This window comes from Chaetodon trifascialis, chromosome 8 (genome assembly GCF_039877785.1).
Source record: "Chaetodon trifascialis isolate fChaTrf1 chromosome 8, fChaTrf1.hap1, whole genome shotgun sequence".
NCBI classification, from domain to species: Eukaryota; Metazoa; Chordata; class Actinopteri; order Chaetodontiformes; family Chaetodontidae; genus Chaetodon; species Chaetodon trifascialis.
In genome coordinates, this window is record NC_092063.1 from 29,693,878 (window position 1) to 29,714,429 (window position 20,552).

The 20,552-nt window shown below is 43.8% G+C and overlaps 1 protein-coding gene across 2 annotated transcripts in view; it reads right to left on the reverse strand.

The window, feature by feature from the left end:
- LOC139334832 (voltage-gated potassium channel subunit beta-2-like) overlaps positions 1 to 20,552 on the reverse strand; it is a 175,270-nt gene that overhangs the window by 6,272 nt on the left and 148,446 nt on the right. Inside the window, exons 7-12 of one of the 2 annotated variants that reach the window (XM_070968029.1) lie at positions 14,444 to 14,487; positions 14,174 to 14,264; positions 11,436 to 11,478; positions 3,405 to 3,488; positions 3,028 to 3,148; positions 512 to 606 (exon numbers count right to left, since the gene is read on the reverse strand). In XM_070968029.1, the coding sequence (XP_070824130.1) occupies positions 512 to 606; positions 3,028 to 3,148; positions 3,405 to 3,488; positions 11,436 to 11,478; positions 14,174 to 14,264; positions 14,444 to 14,487 (478 nt within the window). Of the gene's footprint in view, positions 1 to 511; positions 607 to 3,027; positions 3,149 to 3,404; positions 3,491 to 11,435; positions 11,479 to 14,173; positions 14,265 to 14,443; positions 14,488 to 20,552 lie in introns of both variants that reach the window. The other variant, XM_070968028.1, reaches the window with a different exon arrangement.

Sequence of the window (20,552 nt, forward strand, 5' to 3'; positions counted from 1 at the left end):
TACATGTGTCTTTCTTAGATGAAGCTGTCATGCTCACAAGAGGATGCTGTTACCTGTAAACATCAGTGAATGGTCCTTGCACCATGAAAGTGACTGCTTTTGGAGACTGGAGGGTCTTGCCTTCATCAGGGCGGTAGCAAAAATTTTAAACTGAAAATTGGTTCAAACTAATTTTCTCCTTTGAAATAATCTGTTAGATTGTGATTTAGATTGTGAGCCTCAACACAATAACCTCAAGAACCTGAAAAACCTAAACGAACAAAACCAAAGCGTGGCCAACCCCAACTATTCTGGTTCTTTTTGTAGTCTGCAGTATTGACTAATCACATTGGCTGAAATGCAATCTCTTAACCCAGCGGCAGCTAGGATTATTGATATGCGGGAAGCAGGTAAAACAAAGGACGTTGGTGAAGATGAGGATTAATCAGTGAGTAAGTGACATGATGAATTGTCAGAGGGATGTGACACAATAAAATGACACAGTGAGAAGTGGGAAATGTATGAGTGTTACCTTAAGCGAGGCTCGTGAATAAGGGGGGATCTCACTGTTATACTTTCCTGAGATGATCCCACAGGCCAGTGGAGACCATGTCATAGCTCCAATGCCTGCATGGCCAAAATAGGCTTTGTAATGGACCAAGTCACACAGCAAATTTCTAATGTTCAATGACTTGTTAACAGCTTTACAATATGAGGAACTAGTAAGCTAGGATTAGCATCAGGATTCAAACTAATACAGTTAAAATCTAACTTTACAAAGACTCCCGTGGCTTAAACAAAATGAATATTCAAAGGCAGCCCACCCACTGTAAACAATTTCCCTAAAAAGAATGGCCATTAACATGGCTGGTTAAATATGTGACCTGTCATGAGAAAACCAGCAACAAATCGACCCAACGCAAGTTGTGTAAAAAAAAGAAAAATTGATTTTTTTTTTAAAAATTGTGATTTTTGTTTTTTGCAGAATATGTAAGTTGAAATCATGAAGAAGCAGTAACAGTATTGGGGGCCTTAAAACCATAAAGTTTGTATTTGAATTTGGGTTGTTTCAGAGGAAACTGTAGGTCCTAGTTGGGTGTGTGCCGATTCAACAGTAAATTGGCATACTGGCTTTCTTTGGCTATTCACGTGCTTCTTTTCTTTTTTCAGCCAATCAGCGGCACGTTTAAAGGGAACCACATGCAGCTTCTGGTTATGTCGACAGCCGTGAGACTCGTCAACACAGCAATCTGCAAATTAAACCTGGCACATGCCGGCAGCCCATTTCGACACTGACCCCCACTACTGCAGCGCACCTGCAGAGGAAGTGCCGCAGGCGGTGCGAGAGGAGGCAGACCCGGGAAAGTGCGGGGGTATCTGGGCTAAACTAGCGGCAAATCCACACAAGCTGGCTACACAATCTATCGTACTCGCCAATGTACGCTGCTTGGACAACAAACTGGACTATATACGCCAGGGATAGGCAACTGGCAGCCCATGCGGTGCATGCGGCCCACGGGCAGCATCACTTGGTGCGGCCCGCAAATTACATTAATGTCTAATGTTTAATCGTAGGCTTCACTGCCTTTTGAAGCAGCAGACTGTCTCGACCACAGGTGTAATTTTGCCTCCAAATGCTAGAGGCGCAAGAGGCCTTTAGCTAAGCAAGTAGCTGCTCTCTTCTTCATTGAACACAGAAGGTAGCTAATCTATTCATTCGAGCAACATGGCCTTTCTTTCTGACATCACTTCATATTTAAATAATGTTAACATACAGCTGCAGGGGAGATGCCAACTGTGTCGGACCTGTACGCACAAATGAGCACCTTTCGGTGAAAACTTGCACTGTTCCGGCGCTTCCAAGACTTCCACGCCATGCAGCCACGAGTTGTGCTATTCACGGACCCCCTCTCTGCCGATGTCAGTGAGCAACCCGCGGAGTTGCAGCTGGAACTGTGTGAAATACAGTCAGCCCCCTTCTTTCAGTCACAGAGAAATGAGAAGGGGATTTCTGGAGACTGCTACCAGAGTCCCGTTTCCCATTGCTTAGGGATTTTTCACTTTCCATGGCCAGCATGTTTGGGAGCACTTACATCTGTGAGAGCAGCTTTTCAACTATGAAGCACACTGAATCAAAAGAGAGAAACAGGCTGAAAGATGAAACTCTATTCCAGCTCATGCAAATTGGAAGCACAAAAATGGACATTGACATTCAGAATATTGTGCAGCAGCGGGGGAGGCCACAGGATTCTCATTAGGACAAATGTTGCTGAGCCAGGGTCTGTGTTTATATCAGGGATGCTTGGTGTCAAGACGCTGTGGTGATTTGTAGACACTGTTCACCCCTCGTGGAGTTTATGATCAACAAGTGCCGGCCTCTGTTAATGTCCTGTACATATAGCAGAATTGACAATAAAGTTGACTTGACTTGACTCATTCAGCTCATTCAGCAACAGACTGATCCATTCCACTGCACCACATAGTGACAGAATTTATTTTATTTTATTTTATTTAATATTAGAAAGAAGTATCAACATTTGCTCCTTCAACTCTTAAGTATATTACCTTTCTTGTTTTTCATTTTTATTCAGGGGCTTTTTGTAACAAAAGAATTTCCATTTCCATTTGATAACCATTGTTCAAACTACTACAATAGATACCAGATGTCACTGATAGCTAGACCAGGAGGGGGTTGGACTTAATGAGATGCAATGAGCAGCACTGTGTTACCTGGCTCCCCTGGTAGGTGAGAGTCTTTCAGGCTGGATTTCTCAGTTAACTAGCTTGAGAAGTGTCTACATTCAAATGGCCACATCTTCTTCAAATATTTTCAGATTTCCATGTGTTAGACATCATTGGAAAGCTTAGAAACACTTTCAGAATCTGCAAATAACTCAAAATGCCCTTGGGAGACTTGTTGCTGGTTTTCTCTTGGCTGGTCACATATCTTACAACAAAATACTCAACACATAATGTTAATGATGAGTGAGTTCTTCATTATCATAATTATTGGGAACAGTTGTCTCATAAACTATGGCAGCAGCTTACCTATCTTGTGGAAAAGATCAGGGAGTTGCACTTCAACCTTCTCCCTTTGGAACATGTGGTACTCTGCCTGTTCACAGATGGGTGGGATTTGGTTGAACTGTCGTGCCACGGAATATGCCTCCTTCAGCAAATACAGGGAACAACTACTGAACAGTTGTGCACCATAAAAGTCTTCGTGTGTAAAAAGTTTTTGACCCAATGAAAATATGGACCCATGGAAAACCTACCAAAACCCAATGTGCATGAATTAATTTTCAAAAAAAGAAAATTCATCCCTATTTGCTGGACCCAAACACCCCACCACTGACATCACTGGACCTATTTAGACTAAATATCATTTGGGCCTAACACCCACTGAAGTGGTTGGTCAAACTCACCATGATCTCCATGGAGGTCCATCGTGACGTTCCCCAATACATGGCCATTCCCTGGTTGATCACATGAGTCATTGCCCTCACCGTCTCTACAAAAACAGCCCAAATTAGGTAACTTACAAAGTTTCAGCAATCATCAGCCTAGCTAGCACCGGCATTCCAATAACATTCCTGAAATATTCTTTACAGGTTTCTGTTTGAATTGGTTCAGACCACACAATTTTTTTGTCTTAAACAATGGTCACCGTGTCAGATTTAACGATCACACTACCAGGAACTCATGCTGTGGCTTGGCTGGGTGACTGGCCAGACTACATGTCTGACCTTGATTGATCACAGCACATCTTATTTCGCGATCATGCCCGAGTTCAGATGTCACCGGGGGGATGTGGGTGAAGCAGCTGTCAAACTGACAGAAGCATTGTGTGTGATACTGCAGTCTTGTGCACCAAAAAGAAAGAAAAGTAAGAAAAAACTGCTGTGCGCTATAAGATTAAAAGCAAATGCAAGAGGCAAACCTACTGGGCAGCATCTCAATTATGACAGGTTACAAGTTTCACATATAATCATTTTATTATTTATTATTATTATTTATTCGTTAGGGTGCAGGCTTGGCTGCGTTGGCTGTAGTTAGGCTACATTAACGTTGGATCTGGAATTAGTAGTGAGAAGCATATTACCGCAGTTCGGACCGGGCATAATGTTATAACCACATAGCCAGCTACTCGCCTAGCTGATGAAGGGCTTCCACTATTTCTTACCAACATTTGTCTTTTTTGACTCGGTCCCCCCCAGGGAAGCCTCAAATAGGCAGGGGTACTGTTGCCACAGGTCAATTAATCATATCAGAATCAGAACAGTTTCCTCTCATGTTTCCTCTCTTTCGAGTCAAGACAAAAAATAAATACTGATGGGATCATATCTTTAAATTTAACTACAGCACTATCAGACAGGAGTCTGGTATAAGAATTTTTGCCTACTGGATGGTAGGTAATATGAATTCAAAAGTTATTAAATGATGGTCTGACAAAAGAGGATTCTGTGAGGAGACTTTTAAGTCTTCAATTTCAATGCCATATGTCAGAACAAGGTCGAGGGTGTGGTTAAAACAGTGAGTTGGTTCATGTACATTCTGATGGACGCCAACTGAGTCTAATACTGAGATAAACGCAGTGCTAAGGCTGTCATTATCAACGTCGACACGAACATTAAAGTCACCGACAATAATTACTTTATCTGCTTTAAGGACTAAACCTGATAGAAACTCCGAGAACTCAGCTATAAATTCAGAGTAGGGACCAGGAGAGCGGTATACCATAACAAATAAAACTGGCTGCACGGTTTTCCATTTTTCATGAGAAAGAGTGAGAACAAGGCTTTCAAATGAGTTATAGTCGAATTTAGGTTTAGGGTTGATTAAAAGACTTTAGTCAAAAATGGCTGCAACTCCACCTCTCTGCCGCTGCCTCGAGGAATGTGAGTATTAATATGGCTCGGAGAAGTAGCTTCATTTAGGCTCACATGCTCTTCAAGACACATCCAGGTTTCAGTCAGACAAAATAAATCAATATTATGGTCTGATATTAACTCATTTACTAAAACAGCTTTAGAGGACAGAGATCTGATGTTAAGGAGTCCACATTTAATTCTCCTATCTTGTTGTACTATTGCAGTGGTTGTTTTAATTTTAATTAGATTTTTATGTTTAACTCCTCTTCTCTGTACTTTTGGTTTACTTAGTTTATGTGGTCGGGGGGCAGACACAGTCTCTATGGAGTGATGGGTGGGTAACTGCTCTAATGGAGGCGCAGAGAAGCACGTAGGACTGCAGCTATGCCTCCTGGTCTCAACTCTGAGTTATCAGGGGTTAGGTTCATAGGTTCAGCTGTAATGTTCCCCAAACATTTCCTGCTGGTAACCTCTTTTACTTACTACTTGTTTTTCTGTTATCCAAATGTGTTTACGGATAGTTTCATGTTTTTTTTTTTAATTGTATATATTGAAACATGTGCAAAGGTAATTTTTCACAACCTAATGATACTAATAACTGCCAACAATACATGGTTTAGTGTGTAGTGTGGATATTTACAAGTTTGGGCCACCTCATATACAGTACAGCAATCTAGGAATGTTGTATTTCTTAATTTCAAATTAGTCAAGCATATTTTTCAGGAGAGGACTTGCCATAAAGGGAAAATATTCACCTCTGAATGTTCTAGGAAGGTTACTTGAACTTTTGCCTTTAATGTTCTACAGATGTTAAAAGGAGAGTTTTTTCGACACAGAACTAACATGAGGCTACATTCTCAGGAAGTTCTTAGAAGGTTAGTCTTATGTCTCAAACTTCTTCATGTTAGCTCCATGTTGAGAAACGGAAAAAAAAAAAAAAAAAAACTACTAGTACTACTGAAAATTAATGCATGAACAAGTTTTTCCATGTCTTCTTTGGACAGACATCCCTTGATTCTGGTTATATTTTTCAGGTGGTAGTAGGCTGATTTGGTAATCAGCTTTAAATGGTTGTTAAAATTCAGGTCAGAATCAATAATTACACCAAGATTTCTGGCTTTATCTGTTGTTGTCAGTGACATGGAGTTAAGTTGAGCACTGATCTTTAACCTTTCATTTTTTGGGCCAAAAACACTTCTGTCTTATCTGCATTAAGCTGAAGAAAATTCTGGCACATCCACTCATTGATTTGATGAATACACTCACTCAGTAAAAGTAAGGGACTGTAGTCATGTGATGACACAGAAATATAAAGTTGTGTATCATCTGCACAAGCATGATAAGAAATATTATGATGCTCCATAATCTGAGCTGGGGCAACATGTAGATGTTGTAAAGAAGTGGTCCGAGAATGGACCCTTGTGGCACCCCACATATTTTTTTTTCATTCATACACATGCTCACCAATTGACACAAAGTAGTCTCTATCCTGTAAATAGGATTTGAACCAGTGTAGTACAGTGCCAGTAAGTCCCACCCACTTTTCCAGTCTGTCAAGAAGTATGTCATGATCAACCGTATCAAAGGCAGCACTGAGATCTAATAATACTAAGACTGAGGTTTTGGAAGCATCGTTTTTCAGATGTATGTCATTTAAAACTTTGATAAGCACGGTCTCAGTGCTGTGGTGTGGACGAAATCCAGACTGAAATGCATTAAAAAGATTGTTCTGCATCATGAAAGCATGCGTTTGTTGAAAAACAACCCTTTCAATAAATTTTCCTATTGTCCCACCCAACACCCTTACCCGCTCCCACATGTGCAAGTCTTTGAGTTTTGTTGTAATGTCTTATTATGTTGCTTATGTGCTGAGGTGTTTTTTCCTGTTTTCCCACAACAGAAAACAAAGTGCGGGCATTATTACAGTTTCTGTTGATAATCTCTGAGAAAAATGCTTGCCTTGCCTTCTTTAGTTCATGGTTATAGGTGTGGAGACTATTTTTGTAAATTTCATAATGAACCTGGAGTTTGGTTTTTCGCCACCTACACTCTGCCTGTCTGCAGACTCTTTTCTGGACTTTGACCAGTGTGGTGTTTCTCCAAGGTGCCTTTTTCCTTCCTGACAAAACTTTGGTCTTAACTGGTGAGATGGAGTCAATAATAGTCATAACTTTCGAACTGAAACTATTTACAAGGTCATCAGTTGAAGCTGAGGGCGGTGTTGGTGATGGTGTAAAAGACTGAGTGAAGACTGCACAGGTGTTATCATTAATATAACGCTGATGATTGATTGATGATGTTGATTACCTCTGTTCCACTTTTGTTACGAATAACATGTGTGACACACAGTAATGATCAGAAAGAGTAACATCCGTCACCACAACCTCAGAGATATTAAGCCCTTTGGAGATAACCAAATCTAATATATGCCCTTTGTTATGTGTTGAATTTGTTACGTGCTGAGATAGGCCAAAGTGATCCAGAATGTTTAAAAGTTCTTTAGCACATCCATCTTTGAGATTATCAACATGAATGTTGAAGTCACCCACTAACACAACACAGTCAAAATCAATACAAACAACAGACAGTAGATTGGCAAACTCATCAGAAAACTTTGCATTGTATTTTGGGGGCCTGTAGATGGTTACGAAGACTGATCGACAGGGAGACTTTGAATGGCAACATATTCAAAAGATTCAAACTGACTGTAAGAGACTCTCTTGCATTGAATGCTATTATTAAACAAAATGGAGACTCCACCTCCTCTCTTATGCATTCTTACTTCACTTTTGAAACTGAAATTCGGAGGGGCTGACTCATTGAGAACTGCTGTGCTGTTATCTTGTCCTAACCAAGTTTCAGTTAAAAACATAAAATCAAGCTTATGCTTGATGATAAAGTCATTAATTAAGAATGATTTGCCTGCCAAAGAACTAACATTTAAAAGAGCTAAGTTAAATGTGCTAAAAAGTCCAACATCCCCATGTTTTAGAAAATACTGTGGCTGACATGGAATACATGTTAAATTCGATGATGTGATGTTTCTGGAGAGATGGACCAATCTTGAATTGGTCATGAATCAATGAAGCTTCCGGCACAATGGGCCCTGGCTTTTCCTTGGAAAAGTCAGGCATAACATTTGCCTTAAAAGCTGGACCCAGAACACATCAGTTACCAACACAAATAGGTGGCTGTGCTGGGCTCTTACAAGGGGACTGGAGTAGGTTCAGATCAGGGCGTGGAGGTGGTGCCCGTAGGCGCTGTGGTGGTGGAGGGGGACAGGGTGGTTGTAGGGGGCGGGGTGGAATTTGGGGGGACAGGATTCTAGATGGGCAAGGAGTAAGCCTGATACCAGCACTGACAAGTGTGTTCATTTGGTCAGTAAACTCCAGCAGGGGGGAGGAGGGTGATGGGATACCCAGTGAAGATGATGAGCTAGATGGAGTTTGGGCAGTTGGAGATGGTGGCCTAGGTGGAGTTTTAGTGGTTGGAGTCAGTGAATCCTCACAAACAGTGGCCTCTGGTGGAGGACATGAGGCATCCGCTTTTTTGCTCTGGCATCCCTCATGATTAGAGCATACAGGCGGGGGGAGAGTTGGTTCTCCTTCATGTTTTGGTGTTTACTGCTTTTGTTTGGATTCCTCTTGTCTCTTGTCCTTGGGAGTGGGAACAGTGTGTCGCAGGAAGAAAGATAGGTTGGAGGCAAAAAGTTTTACTCCTGACTTGTTTAGGGAAAGTCGGTCTCCTTTGAAAAAATGTCTGCGGTCCCAGAAAAAGTTGAATAAAATAAAATGCACATCACATGCAGTTGAAAGCCATCTGTTTACTGCCAACAATCTGCTGAATCTCTCTCCTCCTCCTCTGACTGGTGGTAAAGGCCCACTGAAGAAGACTTCAGCATTCAGAGAGCTCACTGCATTTAGCAGTTTACCTAAATCTCGTTTGAGCACTTCAGATTATCGTTTCACAATATCATTTGCCCCTGTGTGCAGTACAAGGTATTTCAGAGTTGGAATTTCTGCAACAATACTGAGGATTTTGTCGGTCATGTTGGAGACTATCATCAGGAAAGCACAATACTTTTGTGTTTCTGCTTTACATTCTTCCCACATCTTTAATAGCAGAATCACCAACAATCAGAGTCTCAGGACCAGTCAGTAGCTTTCCTTGTAGCTTTCTAGCTTCTGACTTCCTGTCAGGCCTTACCCTTCTCTGTGAGTCCGAGAAGTTATCCAGGTTTTCAGTTGGAGATCCAGGGTCCTGCAGTAGTGGAGCAAACTGATTTTGTAACTGCACACTAGCTGGTTTGGGAGCTTTGTTGCTCATCTTCCCTTTATCTTTTATCCACGTCTGTGTCTTACTCTGCACAGGTGTTGAGTAGGATGATAAGTAGGATGATAATGTAGGCCAGCCTGTCAAATCACAAATCTCTAGGCTGGGTTCTACCTGTTGGACGTCTCCCCATATCAGGTGATTTACTCTTGAGCTTTGCCCCGAGAGCATTCCAGGGAGGACTAATACTGGCAGATTTATTACCCGGTACACAGCCCTTTAGTTTCAAGGGAGCTGTATCAGAGCTAATTAGCTGGATGTTAGCATTCTCCAGTCCGCTGTTTTTAGTCAGTGGCAAAGTGCTGTCATTTCCACAAAGTCCGTTCACTTCTGCATTTATTTCCAGACGCTGGACTTTGGTTTCCAACACTGCAACCTGCTGCAGAGGTTTGTAGAGGTCATCTGTGGAGAAAGGAGGCATCCATCCATCTTCTATCCCTTTCAGGGTTGCGGGGGGGGCTGGAGCCTATCCCAGCTTCAATGGGCGAGAGGCAGGGTACACCCTGAACCGGTCACCAGCCGATTGAAGGCTGGTGTGAAGGGCCACATGTAAAGACAAACAACCATTCACACTCACACCTAGGGGCAATTTAGAGTCATCAGTTAACCTAATGAGCATGTTTTTGGTCTGTGGGAGGAAGCCGGACTACCCGGAGAAAACCCATGCATGCACGGGAAGAACATGCAAACTTCACACAGAAAGGCCCCGCCTGACCCGGGGACCGAACCGGCAACCTTCTTGCTGTGAGGCACGCACACTACCTGCTGCACCACCGTGCAGCCAAGAAAGGAGGCATCTTGGTGCTAATTAGCTTTAGCTGCTCTACCTGCTTTTTCTGTTGGTAGGCCGAAGCAGGCTTTTTCTGTCAGTAGGCCAGTGCAGAGTGTATCCGTGAAATATCAGAGGTTGCAAGGGTCATCCACAATTTTTAAACGTTTGTCCATAAAATATGTGCTTAGATGTCCAATTCAGCCAAAAATTTAAACTTTCAAGTTTAAGGAAAATTAAAATAAATACAGAAAACAAGATGGGAAATCACGAGCCCAGACAGAAACAGCTACCATAGGAGGAGGAGCAGCACACACAAAGACAAATTGTAATCCTTTCCTAATTTGAAAAATGAAAAGGAGGTGCAGAGAAACTGCGAGAGAAGAAGAAGCTGGCTCTTCAAGCCAATGCTGCCAAATGCGCAAAAAATTCTGATATGTTTACCATGGCTGGGCCTTCCTCAGATGACAATGGTGGTGGTGGCAACATTGAATAGGGACATGCAGTAAAACCTGCAGTATGCTGGACTGTTTTCAGAACACTTGTAATGAGTAAAGCAACCCAACCCCTTGGTTAATCTGATAATGATAAAACACCAATAACATATTTTTGGCTAATGTTCTATGGCCAGGTTAGTTTGTATTCTAGTTATTTCTCATCTCTATTCTTTCTCTTTCTCATTTCTTCCTCCCTTGAACACATAGGTATACCCAATACAATGAATTCTACTTAAAGATCCATTACTGTGATGGAGGTGTGGAGTATGCTTTTTTAAAATTTCTAATAAATTACACTTTTGGAAGTATTTAATGTGTCCACTCTCACTGATTCCTGTAAACTCATTGCATGGCTTAAGGTACATGGTTTTAAAGAGCTGCACAGCTGGTATACACATTCAAGAGACTGAAAAGACCGAAAAGGTGTGCATTAACAGATGTGGTGGGCCGGTCTGATCCAAAATGCCAGGGCCGATTTTTGGTCCCAGTCCGCCCCTGACCACAGACCTTGACCTTCAGGTAATGTGGCAGTTGTTACAACCCCTAGCTCGTGGTGGATAAAGGGAAGCAACATAAACCAGTTGTAAATGGTGAAAGCAAAGTTATTTATTTTAAAGGTAACGAAAATTATATTTACAAAGAAAAACCGGAGGCAACTCTAAAGGAAATGGGCCTATGAGTGCTGATAAATCAAAAACCAATCAAAACCACTAACACTTCACAAGACACTCAGCCTCCCTGCTCCATCTTGTCCCTCACACCTCTCCAGGTGAGAATTGAGCCCAGGAGGTTAAAGACCAGGAAGGCTACAGGACCAGATGGCCTCAGAACCTGCTCTGATCAGCTGAGCGGGATCATTGGACATCTGTTCAACCTGAGTCTGAGGCTGGGAAGGGTGCCACGCCTTTGGAAGACGTCCTGCGTGGTACCTGTGCCAAAGACCCCACATCCTAAGGACCTTTGCTGCTACAGGCCGGTGGCACTAACTTCGCACCTCATGAAAGCCCTGGATCGGCTGGTCCTTGCCCACCTGCGCCCCCTGGTGAGCTCGTCCATGGACCCGCTGCAGTTCCCGTACCAGCCTGGCATTGGAGTGGACAATGCCCTCATCTTCCTCCTCCATTGAGCCCTGTCTCACCTGGAGTTGCCTGGGAGCTCTGTTCAGGTCCTTTTCCTGGACCTCAGCAGTGCTTTCAACACCATCAGGCCAGCCATCCTGAGAAACAAGCTGGAGCTTTCAGGAGTGGACCAACACCGCACATGTTGGATAGTGGACTATCTCTACAACCGCCCACAGTATGTGAGGACATGGGACTGTGTGTCAGGGGCTGTCCTCTGCAGTGTGGGGGCCCCGTCAGAGAACGGTGCTGACTTTTCCCACCTGTCACCCACCTGCCACCTGCAGAAGTTCTCTGATGACTCTGCCATTGCCGGCCTCATCACAGATGGGGACGATAGGTCATACAGAGGACTCATCCAGGATTTTGTGGACTGGTGGTGATACACCGAGCTCCTCTGTCCTTCTGTCCCTCTCCATCTGCACACTTTCATGTCCTACCACGGCGTGTTACTAACTTAGCTCCTTCCCCGGAGTCTCTGTGCTTTGTCATCTTGCAGGTTCCACAGTGGCTGAATCTGGATTGTGGATTGCAGCTGCGTCTCCTGCCTTGGCCCTGCCTGACATCCACTGCAACTGCTACTGCTATTATTACATCCACTGTCACTGTTACTGTGATTGCATGTCTGTCTCTCTGTCTCTCTCTCTGACTGCATTTCTGTCTGTCTGTCTGTCTGTTTGTCTGTCTGTCTGTCTGTCTGTCTGTCTGTGTCTGTCTCACTCTCCCTCTCTTGCTCTTCCTCTTCCTCTCTCACCCAACCGGTCGAGGCAGATGGCCGCCCACCCAGAGTCTGGTTCTGCCCGAGGTTTCTGCCTGTTAAAAGGAAGTTTTTCCTCGCCACTGTCGCCAAGTGCTTGCTCATGGGGGAATTGTTGGTTCTCTGTAGATAAAAGAGCTTGGTCTGTACCAGCTCTATATGGAAAGTGTCCTGAGACAACTTCTGTTGTGATTTGGCACTATACAAATGAAATTGAATTGAATTGAATTGAATTGAATTGAATTGAATTGAATTGAATTGAATTGAATTGAATTGAATTGAATTGGTGTCAGCAGAACCACCTCCTGATCAATGCGGATAAAACCAAGGAGCTGGTTGTGGACTTCCGTCGGCGCTGTACTCTCCCCCATCACCAGTGAACATCCAAGGAAGGGACATTGAGATGGTGACATCTTATAAGTACCTGGACTGGACTCATAACACCACTGCACTTTATAAAAAAGGACAGATCTGCTCAGGAGGCTGAGGTCTTTTGGGGTGGGTGGGGCACTCCTGAAGACCCTCTCTGACTCTGTTATGGCCTCTGCCTTGTTCTATGGTGTAGTCTGCTGGGGGAGCAGCATTGCAACAGCTGACAGGAAGAGGCTGGACAAACTCATCAGACTTAGCCCTAAAATTTGAATCAACACAAGTTCCACATCACTCCCCCTCCCTCTGCACTCATGCACTGCCTCCAAGCCCCTCCTCCCTGCAGCGTCTGTGTGGCTTCCGGGACAACCAGTAACGTTAGCCATAGCATCGGAAAACAAGCTAACTCTGCCCAGCCAAGTTAGTCCCACGCTAGAATTCGCCAGGATGCTAGAATTCGCCAGGATGAGCGAGTCATGTGCCGACCTGGGGAAAGTGGCATACACGTTTGTCACCAGGCAATTTGAGTCACAGATCACCAGACATCCCTGTTTCACCTGTGTACATTCGGTCAGGTTGAGTGACCATTATGTGTGCCGAATGCGCGTGCGATGTGGTCAGATCAGATACTGATCAAAATATATAAATTTAGGTCTGACTGTTTCTGCTGACTCAGATAGTTGCATTGAATCGTGGCTTTTGCTAATTATTGATCCAGTGAAATGCCAGACACTGTGGAAACCTGGTCTACTGGAGGTGCCCAGCAACAGCTGAAAGAATACTGGGGAAGTGGGGATGCAGCCTTTGTCAATTAAGCCCCAAAGCTCTGGAACACAAAACCTATACATATTAGGGAAGCCAGCTTGCTAAATATAAAGAACTTACCTCTTTACTTTTGGCCTTGGCTGGCTATGACATCCTGACACATGTCTGAAACGTGTGCTTATGCATTGCTGTACTCTGTAATTGTTGCTGTAATTGTTGTATTTTACTTACTTATTTTATGCATTCCACATAATTTATTTTTACTTATATTTTATTACTATTATGCAGTGGTTTTCTTTCCATCTCATGTTATGCATTCTATTTCTTTTCATCCTTATTCTGTCTGATTTTTACTGTCATTATCAATTGGTTTTTATTAACCACCTTATTTTACTTCAATAAATTTAGATTTTCATCCCTGTCTTTATGTCCATTCTGTCTTTTCTACATGAAGCATTCATTTGGTGGTGATTATTGTAAAGCACAATAAAGTTTCTTAATATTATTATTATTATTGTTGTTGTTGTTGTTGTTGTTGTTATAGTGTATTTGGAAATCCAAACATTTTTTCATGTCTTACACAATTTTATAATGTAATGGACTGTCAACAGTCCTAAGACTTGTTGGGCCAGGGCAAATTTGAGATAATAAGCCTCAGTATAATTTATCTACTATTTAAAGGAACAAGATTTTGATCTCATGGTGGATAAGCATACCCACCTTCTATAGGTGTGTTAGGATCTGGTCGATTTGCAAAAACCACATCTATGTACTCCAGCTGAAGTCTCTTTAGCGATGCCCTTAGACCTGTTTCATAAAGATAATTACATATTTGTATTATCACATAAAACATGCTGATGATCTTTGGTGACGTGATGCTATAAACAGCTTGGGTGTGCTCTTTTTCAAACAAATAAATGTACTTTTGTTGTCATGACAAAATGCTAGCTCTATAGTTATTAACAATGGTAGCTAAAATTACTTACCTTCGATTATATGTTTTCTAGACAATCCTCTTTCCATTTCTGCCCTGAAAAACAAACATCTTTCATTTAAGAACTCAATGTGTACAAACCTCCAATATCCATTTTATGTTGAACAGATGTAAGCACAAAAGCACTGAAGCAAATTTTATAGTTTCTGCAAATCCATTCTTTAGAAATATGTGAATAGCATATTTAGGCAGCTAGATGATTTCATGTAAGATGTAGTTACCAGTGAGGTTACTGGTTCACATTTTGACAAAATAACATGATTGATGGGGGAGTCTGAATGATATAGCAATGTGAGCACTTTTTTTTCATTTGAATCGATGGCCACAACACATACTGACTGCGCCATGCAGACAGAAGTTGTAAAGGTACAGGAGCTGAGATGTTGTAATTCTGGGAGCGATCGTTAAAAAGTTTCCATGCATCAGTGCTGGGTAGTCAGGGTAGTAAAAATGTAAAACATGCCATGCCTGTTTTACACTATCTATTTAAGACCTCTGCTGTAATTTAGACAAAGGCATTACAGCCAACCCTTCCCTTCTTTCTTGTTGGGAACTTGAAAACCAAGAAGAGAGGGCAGACTCAAGATGGCAGGCTATAGAGTGGCAGCAGATAAAAGGTATGGGTAGCATGTAAGGAGGGAAGGGAAAACAGAATTAGGGATACAAACACAGCAGGATGTCTGTCTGGAACAATATTGAAAGAGGACAACAAAGATGATGTGGAAAGTGGGTGTATTTACTGGTGGCTTGAAGGACAGGTGTGTGTAGAGGAGCAGGATTAGATGAAATGCAGAAAAATTACTGAAGGCAACTGGTGGCTAGATTAGGTTGATGGGGTTGAATGGGAAAAGGCAATCACTACTACTAATGATCCCTACCAGAATATTTCCTTGTATGTAACAGTACAGAAATACCAAAGATATGTTTTATGTAGTTTACAACAGTGTTTCCATCACCTAGTTTGTCCACCTGAGAGCATTGACAGGTTTAATTGTGGTTATCTGTGTAATGTTCTTCTCATTATATATTGTGGTCATTATTCTTTAAGAACCAAATATGTGGAACTCTTGTCAATAATCTTAAAAAGCTTGAGGACATTGAACATTTTGATGCAGACAACTGTAGCACACAACACAGATTATTAAGGACCTAGAGCAGAATCAAAGTGACTTGCAACCCAAAAGGAGAAAGTTAAACTTGTGTGGAAGACCAGCTCGAAGCTGTCCATAAATTTATACAATCTCAACCTCCCAGTATCAGAAATTACTACAGAGAGCTCAATCAAGCCCTAATAGAAGAATTATCTTCTGCTGTAGCCATCCATCCATCCATCCATCCATCCATCCATCCATCCATCCATCCATCCATTTCTCCCGCTTATCCAGGGCCGGGTCGCGGGGGGAGCAGTCTGAGCAGGGACGCCCAGACTTCCCTCTCCCCAGACACTTTCCCCAGCTCTTCCGGGGGGATCCCGAGGCGTTCCCAGGCCAGCCAAGTGACATAGTCACCCCAGCGTGTCCTGGGTCTTCCCCGGGGTCTCCTCCCGGTGGGACATGCCTGGAACACCTCCCTAGGGAGGCGTCCAGGGGGCATCCGATAAAGATGCCCGAGCCACCTCAGCTGACTCCTCTCAATGTGGAGGAGCAGCGACTCTACTCTGAGCTCCTCCCGGGTGACAGAGCTCCTCACCCTATTTCTAAGGGAGCGCCCCGCCACCCTGCGGAGGAAACTCATTTCAGCCGCTTGTATCCGGGACCTCGTTCTTTTGGTCATGACCCAAAGTTCATGACCATAGGTGAGGGTTGGAACGTAGATTGACCAGTAAATTCGTCATCTGCAAAAAGCAGAGAAATCTGGTGGCTCCCGAACCGAACCCCCTCCGGCCCCTGGCTGCGCCTAGAAATTCTGTCCACAAAAATGATGAACAGAACCGGTGACAAAGGGCAGCCCTCCCGGAGTCCAACATGCACCGGGAACAGGTCCAATTTACTGCCAGCAATGCGGACCAAGCTCCTGCTCCGGTTGTACAGGGACTGTACAGCCCTCAACAGAGGGCCTCCAACCCCATACTCCCGGAGCACCTCCCACGAATGTCTTCTCCAAGTCCACAAAACACATGTGGACTGTTTGGGCTAACTCCCATGAACCCTCAAGCACCCTGTTGAGGGTATAGAGCTGGTCCAGTGTTCCACGGCCAGGATGAAAACCGCATTGTTCCTCCTGAATCCGAGGTTCGACTATCGGCCGGATTCTCCTCTCCAGTACCCTGGAATAGACTTTCCCAGGGAGGCTGAGGAGTGTGATCCCCCGATAGTTGGAACACACCCTCCAGTCCCCCTTTTTAAAAGGGCAACTCCAGAGTAGAAGAGAGTCCAGCCTCTCTCAAGGAGTTGGGTTCCAGAGCCCAGACTGTGCGTGGAGGTGAGCCCGACTATCTCTAGCCGCTCCCGCTCAACCTCCCGCACTAGCTCAGGCTCTTTCCCCCACAGTGAGGTGACATTCCATGTCCCCATAGCCAGAGTCGTTGTCCAGGGTTTGGGTCGTCGGGGCCCCCGCCCACGACTGCCACCCATATCACATAGCACCGGCCCCTTCTGATCTTTCCTGCGGGTGGTGGGCCTACGGGAAGGCGGGCCCACGTCGCTCCTTCGGGCTGTGCCCGGCCGGGTCCGGTGGGCCACCAGGTGCTCGCCAGCGAGCCCCAACCCCAGGCCTGGCTCCAGGGTGGGGCCCTGGTGACGCCAATCTGGGCAATGTACGCTTCCTTGGTTTTTTCTCTTTCATAAGGGGCTTTTGAACCGCTCTTAGTCTGACCCATCACCTAGAACCTGTTTGCCTTGGGAGACCCTACCAGGGGCATTAAGCCCCGGACAACATGGCCTCTAGGATCATTCGGGCGCTCAAACTCCTCCACCACGATAAGGTGTTGGTTCAAGGAGGAGTCTGCTGTAGCCCTCTAAATGAAATGTTCATGTTGTGAGTGTCCCAGAGATTACTACAAACATTTCAGCCATGCATACTTGCAGGGCAAGAATACACCAGAAAAATCTGCCTTTCATTTTTTCAAACTTCATCCATGTGTATGCATTCAAGTTGTACTGTGTAGCTGTGTCAAAAATAACTCCCCAATGCTTTAGACAAGAAGGTTGACCCTGTTGTCACTTTCAAAGCAAGGGCCACACAACTGAGCCTACTACATTACACCCAGAAGCATAACAAGAATCAACTGCATCAAAAGATCAACCTCACAACACCCTGAAGGGGGTGACAAAAGGCTGCATGGGGACACTGAGTGTTACCACCATGTCCACCAACTGCATCAACATCACCTTTAACACAATGAAAGAAGGCCATAGTCAGAAATTGCACTGACCCCCAGAAGAATAACCAGCCAATACGGTGATCAGCCTATAGCTGCTACTATCAATAAAAAGGCTAAGAAGCCTTGGTGATAGGACGACTGTTGAAGACAAATTCAACCTCATACAAGACTGTGTGGAGGCCTTCTTCATCAAGGCTTTGAACGTTGAGGGTGGAACTGAGGACCTTTCGCACTGATCTAATAAGTCTTTCCCATACACCTCCATGATGTGAGTCAGCAGGGGGATTAAAGGTCCATTTGATTCCCTTTTTGAGAAATGTATTATGGATCTCACTTTGATTCCAACTTTCAATCGCCTCCTTCAATTTGTGCTGTGCTCCCACAAAATTGGTGCCATTGTCAGATCATAGTTCTTTCACTTGACCACATCTGGCAACAAAGCGCCGTAGGGCATTGATGAAAGAGTCTGTGTCAAGAGATGACACTACTTCAATGTGAATTACTTTTATAGCCAAACATGTAAATGTACATCCATAGCACTTCACAACAGTCCTTCCACACTTCACTCTGAAGGGGCCAAAATAATCAACACCAACATAAGTAAAGGGGACAGACTCTATCCAATGGCAAATCTGCCATCTGTTGTCATCCAGGGGTAGCATTTATGCGCCGACAAACAACACATTTGGACACAATTCTTCTGATCGACACAATGGCACCAGGAATCCAAAACTTCTGGCGCAATCGGATATGGATAACATATGGTTGCGACCTCCGTGACCCACCTCTTCATGAACATGACGAAGGAGAAGCTCAGATATATGAGAATCCTTGGGCAGTATGACAGGATGCTTTATCTTATCAGGTATAGCTGCCCTGCAGGGTCGGCCCCCAACTCTTAGAACATCCTTTGCTAAGCAGGAGTTGAGTTTATGAATGTGGCTAGCCCTCTTCACATTCATCCCTTTTTTTAGACTTGACATTTCTTCTGCGAATCTTTTCCTCTGGCCCCACCAGCTGTGGAGGGGAAAGACATTTTTTGCGCTTTTTTTAATCAACGTCAGCTTTACTTAATAGGGTGTGTGTGTGTGTGTGTGTGCCTACATGCAATTTAAACCATTTAAACAACAATTCCACCAACTGACACTCATTAAACAGTGAATTTCCACTGACAACTAGGGTATCACTGTCTCATGGAGTTCTTGGCAAAGTTACGACTTGCAGCTAAATAGCCAATCCGGTTATGGTTGCGAGGGAAAAATTATGAATAATCGGCCTATCAACGTCGCCAAATTTAATGCCTGTGGGGCGCTGGAAATGTATCCCCAACTGCTATATAAAATGTGTGAAGATTTATAAGGAACTGGGACCCGACAGTCCATAAATCGGCATTTCCCAGCAAACCAAGGAGAAAGATAAATTGTACAGAGTTTTTGTTAGAGCTGGTTCAACTGTAAGACGTGGCTGGCAGGTCGAAGCTGAGAATTCAGTGAAACTCCTTGAAATGTTGCTCCACAGTCAAACACCACTCTGAGTTTTTTCTTTTGTGGATGCAAAACCCCATGGTGTGGAAGGTACCATTTCCAATAATCACTACGCTCCAAGACATCATCTGTTACTTTCTCTGCATAGCCTTTGGATATCATGTCAGACATATAGTTTGTGTACTCAGAATGAAAGGAAGGATCTCTTCTAAATCTTCTTTTCAAATTCAGTGTGCGTTGTTCAGCAACACTTTGATTGTCAGGCATACATATCCTGCTTTCCTTTAAAGGCAATCCAATGTAATAATGTCCATCAACTAGCTCAGCAGATCTTGAGACTGCGTCCAGGAACTGCTGGTCTTCTTTTGAGAGTTCATGAACATCCCTGACACATTCAGGAAAGTCAGTCTTGAACTGCTGCTTCCACAGCTTATCAAGTTTCACGACTGATATCCTGTTGACACTTTTCACTGACTGCTCTTGAGCATCACCATTTTTTCCTCCTAGTGGTCCATTAACTGTCCAGCCAAGAAGGGTTTTGACGGCATAGGGTCCATCTCCAACACTCTGGATTACATCTAGTGGCTCCAAAGCCCTAGGGACATGAGAGCCAATCAACAACTCTATTTCAGGCAGATAAACATCCCTCAAATAAGGCCACTGACTGATGTCATTTTGATGTGGGATCTTTCCTTTGTGCACAGGCATGGTCCTCTGAGTGTATATGCTAGGGAGGTCACAAAAGTTGCTGCTTTCCAGTCCAGCAACCTCTAGGCCTGCAACAACATTTGTTCCAACTACCTTCCTCTGACCCATGGTTCTTAGTAGAATACTTGATCTTCGCCACTGAAGATTAAGCTTATTCATTAGTTCCAATGAACAGTTACATTCCCTTTCTTAGCCTTAACTCGTACAGGCACTATTGAGAGTTTACAAGTATCTTCACCGGCCCCAGTGAGACCACTTGTCTGGACAGAGGCCACAGCACTGTCTGTCTTCTTTGGTTTTACCTCCTCTTCGTGCATTTCCTTTTTCCTTTGGTGGATATGCAGCATTCTGGGATGCTTTAAACCACATATGTTGCAGTTGAGTTGCTTCCTGCAGTCCCTGCTGATGTGTCCTCTACAGAGACAATTAAAACAGACTGAATTTTCTTTGAGAAAAGGGATTTTCTCACTGTGTGTCCTCTTTTCGAACTGTGGACATATCTCTAAACCATACCCTCCTTCACAGAACAAACCACTCATAGCAGCTGGCAACTTCTCCTTTCCTTTAACTCCCTTGTTGTTCTTCCT